Genomic DNA, 18,204 nt, shown 5'->3' on the forward strand with positions numbered 1-18,204 from the left:
ATGATAATAAAGAACAATGTACTTAAATAAAAGAAAATTAATTTAAAGTATAGATTTCTACATTGTTCCGATCTGGATATTTTTTTTATTTATATTTTAGCTATGGAAAATACAGTATATTTTTATGTTAGGAGTAATCGGGGATTTTTCGAAATTTATATTTTAAAAATAAAAAATTGCATAAGCATTTAGGTATATTTATAACCAAAGAACAGCGAATTAAAATATAATTGCAATTACTTATAACATTGAAATCTTGCGACTCTATTTGCCACACCTATTACATACACAGGGAATTTTGTAAATCAACACCCCCAAATCCTGGAGGAAGCAACTTGTCAAAGATCATAAATTAATGACCTAGGTCATTCATTAATGGCCTATAGAATCCCTTGTGTCCATCTTGGTGGGAAGAAACGTTCCCCTGCCGCTTGGTTGGAGCAAGCGCAGAAGTGCGGTAATACGTTTGACCCAAAGCCATTGGTGTAAATGTACCCACCCTCTGTAACATGTTAAATTTTACAGAATGAAAGTGAGAGAATGGTCGGTCTGGAATAGCAGCACCTATTGAGGTTCAAAATTACTTTATATATAAAACGCTAGAATATTTTTACATAAAAATGAGAAAATCCGCAGTTTTTTCTTCGAAACTCAAAGAAGGGGGCCCTAGGGGCACGTGTTAATATTCATCTATTGACTTAAAATTTTGCAAGGATCATTTATTTGTATAATGAAACAAATTGAGGGCGCGTCGCGTAAAATATCTGCAACTTCAAAAATAAGGACCACCCTAATATATATATATATATATATATATATATATATATATATATATATATATATATATATATATATATATAATATGCTAGAAAGAGAAGATAATAATTCCCATAAAAATAAAGGCTAAAGCATCATCATAATTCAACATCATCATCATCTTCGAAACTGTTTACAGAAACTGAATTTGTACATGTTTCACCCAAACAAAGCATGCAAAACTTGGAACATTGAAAGTCGTTTTTCTTTCTTTGGGATCTGAGATCGCAGTCACATAGTTACAGTTATTTTAGTCACAAAATATTAATTACAGAGTTTCTTCGAAAGCTTCGGAAAGTGATGAAGGCTCCACCTTCTCTCATTACACATCCACATTTAGTTGGTATAAGGTTATTCTTTTGACATTGTTATGCTTGAGGATAAATAAGAAGTGAATGCTGTGAAGCTGTTGCACATGTGGATGGAAGAGTTGCCATGTTAAATTTCGAAGAATGTGTTTTGGTTACTTAATTATTATAGACGTCTACAGCATCAAATTTTTTTCCAACAGAAAGATGTTTCAGGAGCACTTCTGCAGTTTCAGTGATCTTTTTTGGATCAAGTTGGGAACTACTGAACAACGTTACTGTAAGTCCTTAAAAGAAGAAGAAACACTGCAAAGTACAATGCTGTCGTATGTCCTGGTTTTCAATCTTGCAAGAGAATGGATATTTGCTTGATCTTGTATTGCATTCTTTCCGATCATGTTCTGGTGGTTCGGAAACCCCTTGAAGCTGTAGTTCTAGCCAATGTTCCATTAGGGGCACTTTGGTCTTCATGCTCGGTCAGTTAAGCGTGAAAAGCGTGTAAGAGGTCCATGAGAGAGCTAATGGGCTAAGGGAAAGAAGGGAGGGCAGCTTTATTAACAACAATTAACTGTAATGAATTGTCTTACCGAAAAGCAATTTCATAAAGCAAATGAGAATGTTTTCGAAAGTCATAAAAATCATATCTAACAATATGGGACCTTGAGTGAAATAAAACAATAACGTAAATAAGGGACAAATTGTGACAAAAGCGCTTCAAGTATGCGATGAAGCCCAACCGACAAGAAAGTAAAATGCTATAAATAGCTATTTCAAGGATGCAATGAAGCCCCTTCATAAGTGCAAGAAGTGCTCAACCAACAACAAGAAAGTAAAATACTGCAAGTAGAATGAACTTGGAACTTTTTTCACAAAACTAAATTCCTAGTGCAGTTTTGCATCGAAGACAGCCCAGGTGCCTCCATCTAGTTGGAAAACTGGCCGTCAAAATTATGTGATAATAGCTATCCACCGATTGATAAGCCACATAAAAGAATGGACTGGGGGACTGCACTAGGTGTACAAACGGTGAAAATTCAATACGCTGCCGAATTATATATATATTTTTTAAAGAGGATGCAATGAAGCCCCTTCATTTAGTGCGAGAAGTGATTAACCAACAAAAAGAATGTAGTGAGTGAACAGCGAGTTCAAATAGCCATTTGCACGTTTTTTGTAACGATGTGTGCTTTATTTACGTAGTTGTTTCATTCTGCTCATATTTTTGCACAACATAATCATTTTTTATTTATTATGTGACTTGAGTTGCATTTTACTGACAAAAGCCCTAAGTTCAAAGATTAATTTTCTCATTTCCACCGCGAGCATTTTTCTATTAGCAAAACTTATACTTTTTTTCATGATTTCATTGTTGATGAAGATATAGTGTTTCAATCTTTTCAAAAGCAAAGCGTTACCATTCAAAAAGAAAAAAGAGAGAGAGAGATCCACTTATTCTGACCGAAATCCTCCTATCTTCTCCCTCTATGTAAATACCAACAGAATGAGAGCGTACAGGTTACCTATCTGTTCATTTATTTCTATTTTTTTTTCTTTTTAAAAATCGTCACGGGTACGTGAACATGGGCTGTTTCGTTTCCGAACGAACAAGAGGGAGAAGAGTTCTGTTCGATCGTGGTCATCACTTCCATTCTTTCTGCTCGGGCGGCCAACTTTGTAAATGGCTTCCATACCTAATTGGTTTCGGAGCTGAAATCGCTGAATTTGATAGGCTTGGAGATACAGCGTGTTTGAGCTCCAGTGAAAACTAAGTCTTCCTGGTTGCTGATTATGTATTGCAAAGCTTTTTTGCACATGCGGCAGAGATAAACACCAGTCTACCCCATAATTAAAATACAATTTATTATCCTTTTTTAATTAATTGATTTATTTACCGAATTTATTTGAAATGTGGTTGAGATAAATGCCCGTATACCCCATAATTAAAAAAATAATTTATTTTACTTATTATTAGTTTATTTGTTTGTTTACTGAATTTATTTTTTTATTTTTGAATAGCTCATCTTTGATTTTTTTATTATTTTAATACAGATGAGTTTGCTCATTATCCACCCCTTTACCGTGTCGCGAATACAATAACTAATGTGTGGTTATAAACAGTAGAGCTAAGACTTAGACAATGTTTGCCTCTGTTTCGGGTAATAGGGAAGGGTAATTGACGCTGAATTCAGTTGGATTTCTTCCATAGTAATTTTTCAAAAGTATACCATCTCAAACCCGTGCCAATAACGCGTTTATTTTTCACTGAACTCCTCAAAAATGATTTTCTTTTTTTTTTCATGATTTTAAAATCATGAAATCCTTTATGATTTGCTTACTTAGAATTAATATCTCAATAACCATTCTTAGGAGCTGAGTGTAGCAAAAGTAACTAGTATCAATTTTTCACCATGGTGCGTAAGAGTAATGTATACACAAAGACAATGTGTATTCATTGCACCGGTAGTACCAACCTTTTTTTTTACCCAATGGCCGCACCTTGCATACGTATTGTCTTTAATAACCCTAATGTGAGGTACGGCCATAGGGTAAAACCATTGAGAAGAGATATAATGGAGGGAGTGAAGATTTTCATTCGCGAAGGAAAGACCCCAAGTCAAGTGACAGGTTTTACAGAAAAGCATTGGAAGAAATCGCACTTCCTTCGCTAGTTTCACGCAAAACGTGTCAACCATTCGTCGTTGTTGAGTCACGTGATTTGAACTTTTTGCCCAAGCTTTTTCTTGGCCAATGATTGGACTAGCTCCTTCCATTTTTTATTCATGCTCTAAGGGTAAAACGAGTTGATGTGTGCATCACATGACTTCCTTGTGCGTTAATTTAATGACAATAGTGCCTTGGACTTGGAGTAAGCTAAGAAACACTTAACATATTTTCAACTCAAGTTTGTTGCGAACCGAAGCAAGAAAAAAAAAGTTTCATTCAGATTAATTTTCCCAATATTGGCAATTTTTATGTGATTTAATGGTTAACTTTCTAATTATCGCCAATAGTGGAAAAAATTGAAACCAAATTTCAAAAATAAAAAAACGCCAAATTTATTGCCAAAGTTGCAACAAAACTTGGCAACCAAAAGCTTGGCGATATATCGCCAAGTGTTTGCCAAATTATAACACCACTTGAATTTGCATTGAAATTAACAATGATTCCCCCTAAAAAGGTGTAAAAGACCCCCTTTGGAACATCCGAATGCAACTAAAAAGCGAGATGGACAATTACACCTCCCACACAACTGTAGATCATACAAGGAGTCTACGTACCAAATTTCAACTTTCTAGGACATACCGTTCTTGAGTTATGCGACATACATCCACACATACGCACAACCGCATATACGCCCATACATACATACGTACATACAGACGTCACGAGAAAACTCGTTGAAAAGACTCTGGAATCGTCAAAATGTATATTTCACGTGTCTATACGTTCTTAGGCACTTATCCACATGTGATCGAGTGGAAAAAAAAATCAACATTCATTCGGTGGTGGGAAAAATAGAAATTAAGGCCGATTTTTGGGTCAAAATTTTTTTGCGAATATAATCCTTTACTTCGTAAAAGGAAGTAAAAAAGGTTGGAACCACCTGTGCAGTGCATACACATTGTCTCTGTGCATACATTACTCTTACGCACCGTGTGAAGAATGGATACTATGTAGTTACTTTTTGCTACACTCAGCTCCTCAGAACAGTCAATCAGTACGAAGAGGAAATCCGGTACAAAAAGTAATATAAATGGTGTGGGTAGCTTCATTAACCTCTATTTTACACGCAGTTGCCGTTAAATTACTACCGCATGAATAAAAAAAATGCACATAAAAATTATCATTCCATTACTATTACGTTTCTTTTTTTCGCTTAAAACCTTTAACCTTTTTTCTTCCGGGACAGTAGAGTGCATTCCTTGCTATATCAATCCTTGAGGTTTTTGTTTACCATCTCAATTTCACCATTTAAAAGATTTTCGCCTAACAATGTCTCAAAAGTGTTCTTCTTTCATCATGTAGTCAAACAGCCTTTTTGATAATGGGTCATTCGCAACCATGCAGCCCTGAAATCACGCCCTTTTTCTGTTATTTATCGGCAATTGTGTGTTTTTTTAGTTTTTACCAAGTTGAATGGGACGCCGAAAACGAAGTCCTCGTGACAATTTCTGGCAGCATTGTTCTCGAAGTGCAAGTTTTTTTTCTCTCTCTCGTGGAAGATTTATGCTTCTTAAATGTAATATTCAGGTCTTTTGTCCGATGCTTTCCCGATTGTTGGTTTTTCGATCCGACTACTTCCTTAGACGTTTGACTTCAAACATCAAGTTGCTTTTAGTGACAGTAGTAGCTGGTGTGAGCTCGACTAGTGTATGTGACCTTTGATGTAAGGAAAACGTTCTATATTTTAATGTGGATCTCGTAAGAAACAGCGAGCTGGATATAGTAGATCTACATCACGTTATTCTATGGATATTAAACTATGGATATAATGAGATTGGGGTTCGTATGTATATCTTTTTTGAAGAGAGATTTTTTCATGGATATAAAACAACATGAATATAATGAGAATGGATTGGGGTTCGAATGTATTTTTTTTTTTCAAAGTGAAACTTTTACATGGATGTAAAACAAAATGCATGTAATGAGATTGGGGTTCGTACGTTTTTATTTATTTATTTTATTTATTTATTTATTATTATTATTTTTTTTTTTTTTTTGAAGCGAAACTTTTCATTCGAGGACTTTGAAATTCTGATCCTCAACCTTTTTGTGCGACTCAAGTGACGTAGTTGTTTTGTAATTGTTGCCAAAAACAATGAAGAAAAATAATAATAGAAAAATAGTATAAATATAGCTAGTTTTGTTAATAACTTGCTATAGCTAACTAACAGCCTTGAATTTATTTTGTTAATAAATTTAACAAATTAATTTCAAGGCTGAGCTTTGGCAAACATATACTTGTGGATTTTTTTCATTTTAAACTGTTCAAATAATGCAAGTTTTTATAGATTTCTTTGATTCAAGTCCAGTCATCTGTTCAAAAGTAATCCACATTACTTAAGTTCAGCCTTAAAATTAGTTTGATAACTTTTGTTAACAAAATTAACTTTATAACTATCATTATTTTGCATTGTTTTTGGCCACACTTTAAAAGCGGATTTTGAGTATTGTTTAGTTTTATCGTTGTTCATAATCTATTTTCTTCATTAAAATGTTCGATTTTGTAGAGAATATGCCTAAGTAAGGCGCAAAAAGAACAAGAGCATGCGTGAGAGAAGTGATAGTTCAGAATGTAAAGAAGAAAGGAAAGAAATCTAGATTCACTTCTATCATATGTCTTTATGACCCTCAATTTTGTTACTCTTTTTTTCTTTGACTTATAAAATAAATTGGCTCGCAGTGATAAACATGCTTTTCACTTAAATCTTAGGCGTTTAGTTTGAAAACCAGCTTAATTACATTTTAAAAAAAAATACAGGAGAAAAGCATAAATCATTTGACGCTCTGCCCACTTAACTTTTTCAAAGTAATTAATTTTCGTTTGAATAATTTTGGGTTGTACGAATTCATTTTTGTTTTCTTTTTTTGAATTGTAGTAGTACAGTAAAACCTGTGAAGTTGACCACCCTTGTAAGTTAACCACCTGCCTAAGTTGACCACTATTTTCATCCACATAATTAGATCTATCTCATATAAGTCAAGCTCTATAAGTTGACCACCTGTTTAAGTTGACCACTAAAGTAAAGCACCGCAAGTGGTCAACTTACACAGGTTTCACTGTATTTTCTAATTATTACAGATAAAAACGATTTGAATTGAGCTGGATTTGAAGTTTGATTTTATTTTACGAATGGGCCGAACATTAGCACCAAAGCCATTAGATCACGTGCTCAGCATTACTTTTTAACAATGTCCTAATACTGAGATTGCGCAATACAAGTATTTAAATGTTCAAGTCCTCTGTCTCCTGTAAAGAGCACTTTGCGTCTTACCTTGTTAGAGAATTTTCTTGGTGATGAGTTTCGCAAATAATTTTGTTTTAATATGACGCTGTTAATATAAAACTCCCGATCAGCGGCTTATCCACGGGGCGGATTATCCGCAGCTTTTCATACTTTCAAAAATATTTTTTTTTTCTGCGATCATTTACTGAATGTAGATAAATGCACATACCTGAACTTAACAAATGCAAAATTTCTTTTTAGACATTCCAATTGCTTTCTTCCCCTCCTTTCTAATATCAAACATTTTAGGTTCACCTAATTGAACTTGACTTTAAAACCTGATTTTTTGAATCTACACTACTTACTGATTTTTAGACCTACGCTAGCTACTGATTTTTAGATCTACACTATTTACGTGCATAAACGAGTGACCGGACCAGTGAGTGATTCTTTTCCAGGTTTTACATGCATTTTTTTAAGTACACTGTTGTCGTTTAAGCCATAGTTCAAATGCATGCAAGTGTTATTGATCTTTTTAAGTTATTGCATACACAAGCATCGTTTTTACTTAATTTGTGGATTATCTGCGAATTTGCTTACCCGAGGTTACCGTGCCACCCTATTTCGCGGATAATCGGGAGTTTACTTTAACGTGATTATACGACGAATTCCTAATGTCAGATGAATATTAAATATGCCAATTTTTAAATAACGTTTTATCTGTTTATGGTATTATATTGTCTTCCTTTTCTAATGTTATACATTCAACCAAGACGCATTAAATGAGCTAGGAATTCATAGTCGTATGTCTACGAAAAATTCGATAGCAAAATGTAAAGCATGTGATTGAACTAAATAATAAAATCCTAAAAAATGCAAATTCGTAGGTCAATATTTCTGATTAATGGGAACGAAAACGCTGTATTTTATAGTACTACATTTAGTAATAGTTTGTAGGTATTAAAAAGGAAAACTTCTAGTAATTATTTAATATCCAACACTGATCTCAAGCTGCTCAAATGTTTGTATGAATAACAGTATTTCTTTCGTGATGCCAAAAATTCAAAATTTGGACCTCCACAAATACAGTAAAACCTGTGAAGTTGACCACCCTTGTAAATTGACCACCTGTCTAAGTTGACCGCTTTTTTACTTCCTTTTCCAAAAAAGGAAGTATTGTATTCGCGAAAAAGTTTTCACTCAAAATTCGGCCTTAATTTCCATTTTGCTCACCCCCGAATTAATGTTGAGTTTTTTTTTTCGACCCAACCACACGTGGATATATGCCTAGAAACGTACAGACACCCGAAATATCCATTTTGACGACCCCCGAGTTAATTACAACGAATTTTCTCGTGACGTCCGTATGTATGTGCGTATATGCGTATGTGTGTATGTGTGTATGATGTATCTCGCATAACTCAAAAAAAGTATGTCCTAGAAAGTTGAAATTTGGCACGTAGATTCCTAGTGGGGTCTAGTTGTGCACCTTCTATTTTGGTTGCTTTCGGATGTTCCTAAGGGGGTCTTTTGCCGCTTTTTGTGGGGAAATCATTGTTAATTTCGATGTAAACTCAAGTGGTGTTACAATTTGTCGGACACTTGGCGATATATCGCCAGTCTTTTGGTCGCCAAGTTTTGTCGCCAACTTGGCGACAAATTTGGAGATTTTTTTTTTTTAAATTTGGTTTCACTTTGTCCACTGTTGGTGATATTTAGAGAGTAAACAATTGAATCACATTAAAATTGCCAAAGATGTGGAAATGACATTAAATTGGAGTAAAAGGAAGTCATGTCACACATCAGCTCGTTCATGCACGGAATTAGCCCTTTTCATATAAATCAACCTTTGTAAGTTGACCGCCTGCTTAAGTTGACCACTAAAGTAGTGCACCGCAAGTGGTCAACTGACACAGGTTTCACTGTATTACTATCCAGCTACATTATCAAAAAACGGGCGAACAAGGAAGTAGTCCGGGACGCCCCGTACTAAAATATTTGGGAGGGAATGGGGAGGGGGAAATTTTATGATTTTGAATTCCAATATTACCGAGCGATAAAATACGTTATCAAACAAACATAACATCTTATAACAAATAATATTAAATAGCATTAAAAACAATTTTTAAAACTTTTTTTAAAAAGTTTTTAAAATATCATTGTTGCAACAGTCTCCAAATTTGCCGAATAAGGAAATTTATGAGGCCACAGTGACTTCCCATCGGGCACCCCTGGAAGTAGTATGGGATCTACATAAGATTTTTTTTTCTTTAAAAATTAACCTTAGTTTAGTTGGCTTTTATCGTGGAGAATTACTTGATTGTACTTCTGTTGTTTCTGTTCTTCTCCTTTGTGGTTCACGACAGCGTTTAATAGAATTATATTACGTTCCAATGAAAGTTTTGCTAGACAAATGCCGCGCTATGTTCTGAAAAGTAAGAGTTTTTAGGTTGTGTTGTGTTTCCGCATTCAAGTAAAGATGCGTCAGGCAAATATGGACTTTCAAAAAAGAATTTTGAATGTTGGGTGAAAACCCGCAATGCACAGCTTGAAGAAAAACTTAGGGTACGTATAACTTATGGTTTTATAACCTATATATAGTCGAATCCCACTATACCGAACACGGGAAATAACGATCCCCTGGTTGTACCGAACGTTTTAAATGGTCCAAACTTGAAACCTTATGTCATTAATATAATTTCAGACACTTGTAACGATCCCGAAACGATAGCGAATCTGCTATAGCGATCCAATAGCTCTAAAAATTCAAGCTTTTCATCATCTGGTGAAAACAGTGTGTAAAACGCCCTATTATACGTGAACGAACCTGATTTAAAATATGGATTTTCTTTATACACATTTTACTGGGTTTTTTTTTTTTTTTTTTTTTTTTTTTTTGACTTTGAACACGTACAAAGGAGTTTCCTGGTTCGATAAGTTGTCAAATTTTATAAACAAACCAAAAACCTTTAACAAGAACAACTTGAATGTGGACTCATTTTCTGATATTGGTTAAAAACCAGAAATCAAGGACCATCTATTTATGTTCCAAAAAAAGCTATCGATGTTTTGATGAATTTCTTTGCGACTGAAACTAACAATATGTTGTGGATTCGTTTGCAATTTCACTAGAGAATTAGCATAATGCATACAAAATGCAAGATTTTGCAACCGAAAATAACATCTTTCTTCCATAATGTGGATAAAGCAAAAAAAAAAAGTAAACTTTTATAGTTTAATTATTATTGAGTGTAATAAATTTAATAATAATATTTCGCTTCATTAACCTAATTACTAATGGAAATATTGTGTAACTGAGATATTCATAGAAGTATCTTTGCGAATTCTTACTTTAAAAAATAATATCGGATGTAACGAACCCTCGGCTATAACGCTCCCTGAAGTCGATCTGTTGAGGGTTCATTATAGCCGGGTTTGACTGCATATATATATATATACAGTATATGTGCCTACCCCCCCCCCTCCCCACTCGCACACAAGTTTATTCGAATGTAAATGTGTTCGGATTCAGATCAAAAGATCCGACAAAAACTTGGCGCATGTAAATTACATTACTCAATTTTAATAATTATTGTTATTTGTCGGTTTTTCTTTCAAAATATATTTCACGTTCCACCAAATTGCTAATCCACAATTTTCTATAAAATTGCAGAGAACAAAAAATTCGTTCGAAGTTACGGTGACTTTTTTTAATCGCTTGTACGCCAAAGCGATAGATGGCAGTCGCGCTTTCATTCATTCATTCATTCATCGGCTCTACAGAAGTTGTAGTTATTTTTTTCCTGCTCTGTTATTAAAGAAGGCGTCTACTCACAATCGCCGTTTTTATTCGTACCAAGCTGTTCCTGCCGTCTAATGAGACAGTTAAAACTGGAAAATGCTTTTGATTTCTTTCTTTTTTAATTGCCAAAAAAAGAAAGAAGAGAAGAAAAACGCCGCGTGGGTTCTGCTGATCTAAATTTACCAGTTGCATTTTGCATTTAAATTCAGACGTGCCAGTGTGTTAAAGAGATGTGCGTGATCTTTTGAAGGATGATATACAAGTTCGAATGTGACTCATTTTCGAACGTCTACATGAGGAGTTGAAATATTCCAGAGATGTCGTGAGTATCTTTTCCCCCACTCTTGCATATCGTTTACACTCATCTGTTTCTGCTTTGGAGTTTAAAATTGCCAAATTTTCTTTAAAGTATGTTGCAAGAAAAATAAAGCTCTAAGCTAGCAATAATGTGATTAGTAGCCACTTGATTACTGTACTGCCGTGGGTAAGTAAACCGCAGTATCAGCAGAAATGAGTTTTCGAGATAATTGAAGAAACGCGTTTTGAATTCAATACTAACAATAGGGAAATGTTGGAATTAAACTTTTTTTCGCCCTTGTTTTTCTGCGGAAACTAAATAAGCAAGTCTGTACAATAAAGCTGACGTACAATAAGTGACAAAAATGCAAAAAGAAAAATGAAAAACTTGAAATTACTGCCCTTTGCCTGCCCACGGCAGTATAGTCAGGAAAAATTATAGTCCCTTTTGGTAGCCAGTTTTATATAAGTACACTCGTACAAGCAGCACAAAGATCCTGACACATGCATTTTCAAGGAAAAGACCACCATAAATTAATAGCTCCTAAAAATATTCCTCTAAAGAACTGAAAATTCAATTATTTTCACCCTTACTTGTAGTTACAATTACAATAAGTATCTTGCTTCTTTTCAACAATTTGTTCTTCTACTACATACTTTGTCCAGGCAATATCCAAGTTCATTTCACTTCATACCTTTTCCAGCTCTGCATTAGTTGCAGGAATTCTTAATAAAATGTGTAACGAAGTGTTCATTAGATATACAGGGTGTTCCGTTTTAACCTGCAAGACCTTTATTTTCACAACCGTTAGTCCTAGATGCATACTTCCAATTGCAAAAATGTTCAGAATCAGATGCAGGATTAATTTATTGAAAGTTTGAAGTAAAAATAAAAATGAGTCAAAAAACACTAAATGTAACTTTTTATACAGGCCCCAGGTCCCCTAACTTATGCTTAGAGAAATAATCTCCATTGAAAAACAATTCCAACACAAAACGTTTGAAATTAGTACGACCAATATTCACCGAGATATGAAACGCAGCGTTTTGTGACTTAAACCACTTTACACTCACCGTCAAGTTTTGGAGAAAATATAGCGGTAACAAGTGTTTAAGATTATATGTGTGTATTAGAGATGTGTCGTTTAAGAACGAACAGGTCAAAAAGAACGGATCCTTAAAATGAACGGATCCGTTCGTTCGCTTAAAAACTGAACGGCAGTTCTTTTGAACGATGAGCAGTTTTGAAAATTGTAATGATGCCCTTGTGATAAAATCTGTGATTCAAATTTTTAATTCTTATTCAATCTCAAATTTCTTTTTTCTCTGTGCAGTAAAATATATTCATTTCGAACCTTTTTATTTTCTGCTTCATTCATCACTAGTGGCACCTGCACGGCTTTGCCCGTAATAGAAAATTAAAAGGTCATTTGGTTCGCCTGTATATTTACAAATAATGTATGATGAATTTCTCGCCAATAGGCTTGCCCATATTACGGTTCCACGTTATGATAACTAGGCAATTTACTCGTCCATCTTATGATAATTTTGCTCAGGAAAATGTTCTTAAAATTGGAATAGAAAAAGAACAAAATCAAATTTTCGAAAACTCGCTTCGAGGTGCACACCCTCATGCTACAAAATAATTTTGTGCCAAATTTCATAAAAATCGACCGAACGGTCTCGGCGCTATGCGCGTCACAGAGATCCCGACAGACCGAGAGAGATCCGGACAGAGATATCCAGACATAGATACTTTCAGCTTTATTATTAGTAAAAATATTTATTTAGCCGTTGCAGTTCATTTGCAATTTTCCAATTGAGAACCTTCCTCTGATTCTGTTGGCGTGAATTCTATTACCATAATTTTAATGTTTTCTACCTGCTGAGTATAGTCTAACAAATCCAAAAGTCATCACGCTATTTAAACTACCAGGAAACTGGTTGCCACTTTTGACGACTAGGCTCTTATTTTTCGGTAATCATTTTCCATGAAATGGTCGCCTGTTGGTGATGAGCGACCGCTGATCTAGATACCTTTAGCAGGGCTCCCAAATGGTCCGCTTTTCCCGCCTAAGTCCGCTTTTTAGGGTTAAGTCCGCTTTAGACCGCTTTTTAACATTTTGGTCCGATTAGTCCGCTTTTATATTGTTTTTACTTAAAAATCCGATTTTAAAAAAGTTTTCCATAACGTTAAAAGATACTGTACACTCAAACACGCGGCCGCGGCTCCTTAACCTGACTTTCCCTATTATTTCGCTTCAGATTGACGTCATTACTCCTTCAGCCGCTGCAACATGGAAATTCATAAAAAAGAGGTTTGGGGGAGGAGTTAATGACGTCGAATCGTGGAGCAGGGTGCTACCGATATTTCTCAGAATTTCAGCCTCAAGTTTGCAATAACGAATGAACTTTCCGATCTCGGGGTTCGATAACTCGAATATTCCTTTATCTCAAAGTTTTCATTTTGATCCCAAGCTCTTGAGACTGCTGTGGAAACTTCCCATAGCTCGGAAAGCCGGTCCCTTGGGACTTTTAGAGTTGTCGCGCGTTGACTGTAATAGTAACGCTGTTATGAACCACCCCTTTTGCAAATGAATTCAAAAGTAATCTCGTAGCGCATGCGCCATTTTTTTTTTTTTTTTTTTTTTTTTTTTTTTTTTTACAGGCGCATATGTTCGTAAACGCCCTTGAAAAACCTTGAAAAATTCCTGGGAAAAAAAACAGTTTATTTTCCAAGTGCTTGAAAGCCTTGATAAAGTATGAAAAGTGTATTGCTTGAATTCTTTCAAAAATCATTACAAGCAATCTACAGCATACTTTAGATTGCATGTAATTCTTTTAAAAATATATCATCATTGCAATTTTCTGAACATTGGTTCGATATGCAGTATCGCGAAAAACTGCTTTCGTGTTTGAGTTTTCAATCCTTTTGCATCTTGTGAATATTTTGATGTTTTTTTTTACAATCGGAAGTTGTTTTGACATGTGCCGACATAAAATTAGCTTATTTTAAGTTTAATTTCAATAATGAACGAAGGAATTAGTTTGGAAACCATGACAACATTGAACTTACTCGAACTTCGCGGAAAACTGCTTCTCGCGTTTGAAATTTCAATCATTTTGCATCTTGTAAATATTTTGATGTTTATGACAAAAGGAAGTTATTTTGACATATACTACTTTAGATTAGCTTATTTTTCGTTTAACTTCAATAATTAATGAAGGACTTAGTTTGAAAAAAACTTACTCGGACTTCGCGGAACACTGCTTCTCGCGTTTGAAATTTCAATCCTTTTGCATCTTGTAAATATTTTGATGTTTTTGACAGCAGGAAGTTATTTTGACATATACTACTTTAGATTAGCTTATTTTTTGTTTAATTTCAATAATTAACGAAGGAATTCGTTTGGAAATAACTTACTCGGACTTCGTTGAAAACTGCTTCTCGCGTGTGAAATTTCAATCCTTTTGCATCTTGTAAATATTTTGATGTTTTTGACAGCAGGAAGTTATTTTGACATATACTACTTTAGATTAGCTTATTTTTCGTTTAATTTCAATAATTAACGAAGGAATTAGTTTGGAAACCATGACAACATTGAACTTACTCGGACTTCGCGGAAAACTGCTTCTCGCGTGTGAAATTCAATCCTTTTGCATCTTGTAAATATTTTGATGTTTATGACAATAGGAAGTTATTTTGACATATACTACTTTAGATTAGCTTATTTTTCGTTTAATTTCAATAATTAACGAAGTAAATATTTTGGAAACCATTGCAACATTGAACTTACTCAGACTTCGCGGAAAATGAGTTTTAGTGTTTGAAATTTCAATCTTTTTGCATCATGAAAAGATTAAAATATTTTGCCCAATCGAATGTTTTTTTTCCCGAAGTGCTACCTTAGATTAGCATGTTTTATGTTTAAGTTAGTAGAAAATAAATAAATTTATTTTATGGGAAATATGCCAAAATTGAACTTGGTTCGTGAAAGTTTGCTTATCTGAGGTTTCAATCGTTTTGTATCTGATAAATATTTTTATATTTTTGGACATTTAAAGTTATTTTGACATGCTACATTAGATTAACTCGTTTTAATTTTTATTTAAATAACTAAAAAATTAATAATTTTTTTAAATTCAAATTTCTAATTTTGCAAACTTAATTTTAATTATTATTAGATTATTTTCGGTTATTACTGTTTTTTTTATAGGGAGGGGGGATATTAAATGTAAACAAAATTGAGTGCATACCATTTTAACTTAGTGTTTGTATTTAAAACCAAGTTGAATTATAAAATTTTATAAAGTTGAATTTATGTACATCGTTTCATTGTCATGATGCCTGCTAAAGAGGGGAATTAGTCCCCCCCCCCCATAAAAGTTCAAAGCACTCATAGCCTTGCAATCATGTTTTTAAATCTATTATATGTTAGCATTAAATGAAATCTGCATGTAATATTTATAGCGCGAATTTTGGATAGTACCTTGAATTTTTTTTTTTTTACTTTTGAAAAGTTCATAAATTTTTTTCTCCCTATAAGGTATGAACCCTGTGATAAGAGATTAAATTTAAAATTCAAATGTAAAATAATTTTACTATAAACTCAGTTGTAGCTTTGTTGAAAATCAAAACAATATTTTTTAGGTTTCAGTGTGAGTCATGAGGAGGTGCAAATTTCTCAGCAAATAGTTAGATGAAACTGATGAAGATGGGAACAAAATTAGAGACTGGGAAAAACAACAAGAGAATCATTATGCCATTTAGTTCTAAAGAGGCTGCCTTAAGTGCTGAACTAAGTGCCCCCCCCCCCATCCAAATATTTGTGTAAATAATATTATTCAATGGACAAAAAGATCAGTTTCATATGCAGGTGATAAAAGAATTGTATTTCATTATTATAGTTAATTAACAAATTATCTTCACGAATTTAGCAGCTAGCAACTAATTTGCCTTTTGGTGCTTCCCTGAGTTTAACTATGAGTGGTCCTCCCAAGGTCCTCTTTTTGATCCTAACTGGTCCTCGTAAGTCCCCTTTTTGATTGAAAATGGTCCTCTTTTACCCTTTCCTGAAGCTAAAATGTGTTGGGAGCCCTGCTTTAGAGAAAAAGCTTAAACTTGTTTGAATCTTCTTTAATTACATTCGTTCTCTTCCCAAAAGTACATTTAGACGAGCAATAGAGCGAGTGTCATATTAACGTAATAAACTTCTGCGAAAAATAAACAAATGCTTATTTAATCCATGAACTGGTAACAGAGTTTAATCTAAGCAGTGGCGGATACAAGAGAACCCCCTCCCCCCTAAACCTTCGACAGCAGTATTCGTCCATATTCTGTACAAACACTTTACGCATAAATGTAAACGAATACAGTATCTATTCAATTTATTAATTTTTTTTGATAGTAAATATTTGAACTGCAACTTCGTTTCATTGCTTATGAAATTAATTTGCTACCTTTATCCCCAATTACGTACCTTATTTCTGGCTGATTTGGTGCTTTTTATTGACTCCCTAGCCGTTTCAGAAATTTTTCGTGTCCAAAACCATAGGTTCGTTCATTAGGTAGGTTAGGTAGGTTAGTTCATTCTTCAGCATGACCCCCCCCCCCAATGGTTTTCTGTATCTACCCCTAAATTTAAGAAGGAATTAAAAATCTGAAAAGGTAAAGTACTAAAACTTATTCAAAAACGAATTTAAGTTTTTTTTCTTCCTAATATAGTGTGCTAAGCGAATTTCCGGAGGGGTAAAAAAGGTTGGTGCTCTTTGCCTTCTGTCATTTTCCACTATTTTTACCGTAAAAATATAGAATCAACAAACGTAGTGCCGTGCGCTTAACAACGATTGTCAATAAATCTGTTGTCTCTGCAGTTTCTGAAGTTGTTCCACCTGTTTTGCTACAAATAAATGAGCTCAACATTTCTGACAAAAGTTGATTTTGGAAAACTTCCTGCTCGTGAAGGACAGGTGGCTTGGAAGTTTTAGTGTTCTATTAATGTTGCCTATTTTCCTCTCCAAGCATATGGCACATGATTTAGGACTAATTTAGCCTCAGTAATTCGTTTATAATTTCTAAAAGAGCAACTTTATTTACTTGGTTAACTAATCTTATATTTACAGTTTTGTTTATTAATCGTTCCATGTTTCTTATTCTTTTTCTTTTTGTTTTTGTTAATTTATTTTAATTTACTTATTTTCAATATCTCTAAAGGATATAAGATATTTGGTCAGTATCTGTTTTTAGTAATTTCTCGTAAGCAATTTGTTTCGATGCTCTAACTCCATTACGACGGGAGTAATTTGCGTTTTTAGCTCGAACTTTTTTAGGCTTAGCTGAAATTTAGGCACTACTTTCTTCATTAAATCTATCAATAAAAAGTGAAGGAATTGTCCCACAGTTTTCTTTTTGACACCATTGAAAAAAGCGACATTTTTTACTCCAGAAATATCTCGACCTTTGGTTGAAAACATTAGCTTCTATCTTCAAAGGAAAAAAAGTTACAAGCGTTTTTAAATCAATTTCGAAATGTCATTTTGATTCAAGTTGTCAACCATTTCGTTTTCGCGTTTCCACGGTTACACTTTTTGAATCCATTGTTTATTTCCTTATTTTGCATTTAATATCTCAAAACTTATTTTATTTCATGTTTCCATGGTTACGCTTTTAAAATCCATCTTTTGCATTTCAATTTCTTAAAAATGTTTTAATATCTGTCGTCAATGTTTAGAAGGGTAATTTTGCATGGCGTTTTTTTTTTTTTTTTTTTTTTTTTTCTTTCTTTTATTCAAGCCTGATTGTTGAATATATGTCACTCGACACAATTTTTATTCTCAAGGTAGACCGGGCAAAGCCGGGAAACGCATTTCTTAATATATAAAGATTTGAAATCTACTGTTAATGTGATCATATACCGTTTTGTTTGTTTGGCGAAACATTTATTAGTGCCAAAGAATAAACATCCACTTCACTCGCAAAAGGATTGGGTTTCGGTAGCGTGGTCGCTTGGCGCGTTAGGCGCTGAGCAGTTCA

General features: G+C 33.9%; 1 protein-coding gene across 5 annotated transcripts in view; it reads left to right on the top strand.

Moving 5' to 3' along the window:
• The window catches only part of LOC129235177 (uncharacterized), a 193,223-nt gene that overhangs the window by 83,291 nt on the left and 91,728 nt on the right, over positions 1 to 18,204 (top strand). The window contains exon 1 of one of the 5 annotated variants that reach the window (XM_054868869.1): positions 5,503 to 5,627. The exons of 3 other annotated variants lie outside the window; for them this stretch is intronic. In XM_054868869.1, coding sequence (XP_054724844.1) covers positions 5,608 to 5,627 — 20 coding nt within the window. In that variant the 5' untranslated portion in view covers positions 5,503 to 5,607. Of the gene's footprint in view, positions 1 to 5,502; positions 5,628 to 11,009; positions 11,197 to 18,204 lie in introns of those variants that run through there. One more of the 5 variants, XM_054868870.1, reaches the window with a different exon arrangement.

Source organism: Uloborus diversus, chromosome 2 (assembly GCF_026930045.1).
Source record: "Uloborus diversus isolate 005 chromosome 2, Udiv.v.3.1, whole genome shotgun sequence".
Lineage (NCBI taxonomy): Eukaryota > Metazoa > Arthropoda > Arachnida > Araneae > Uloboridae > Uloborus > Uloborus diversus.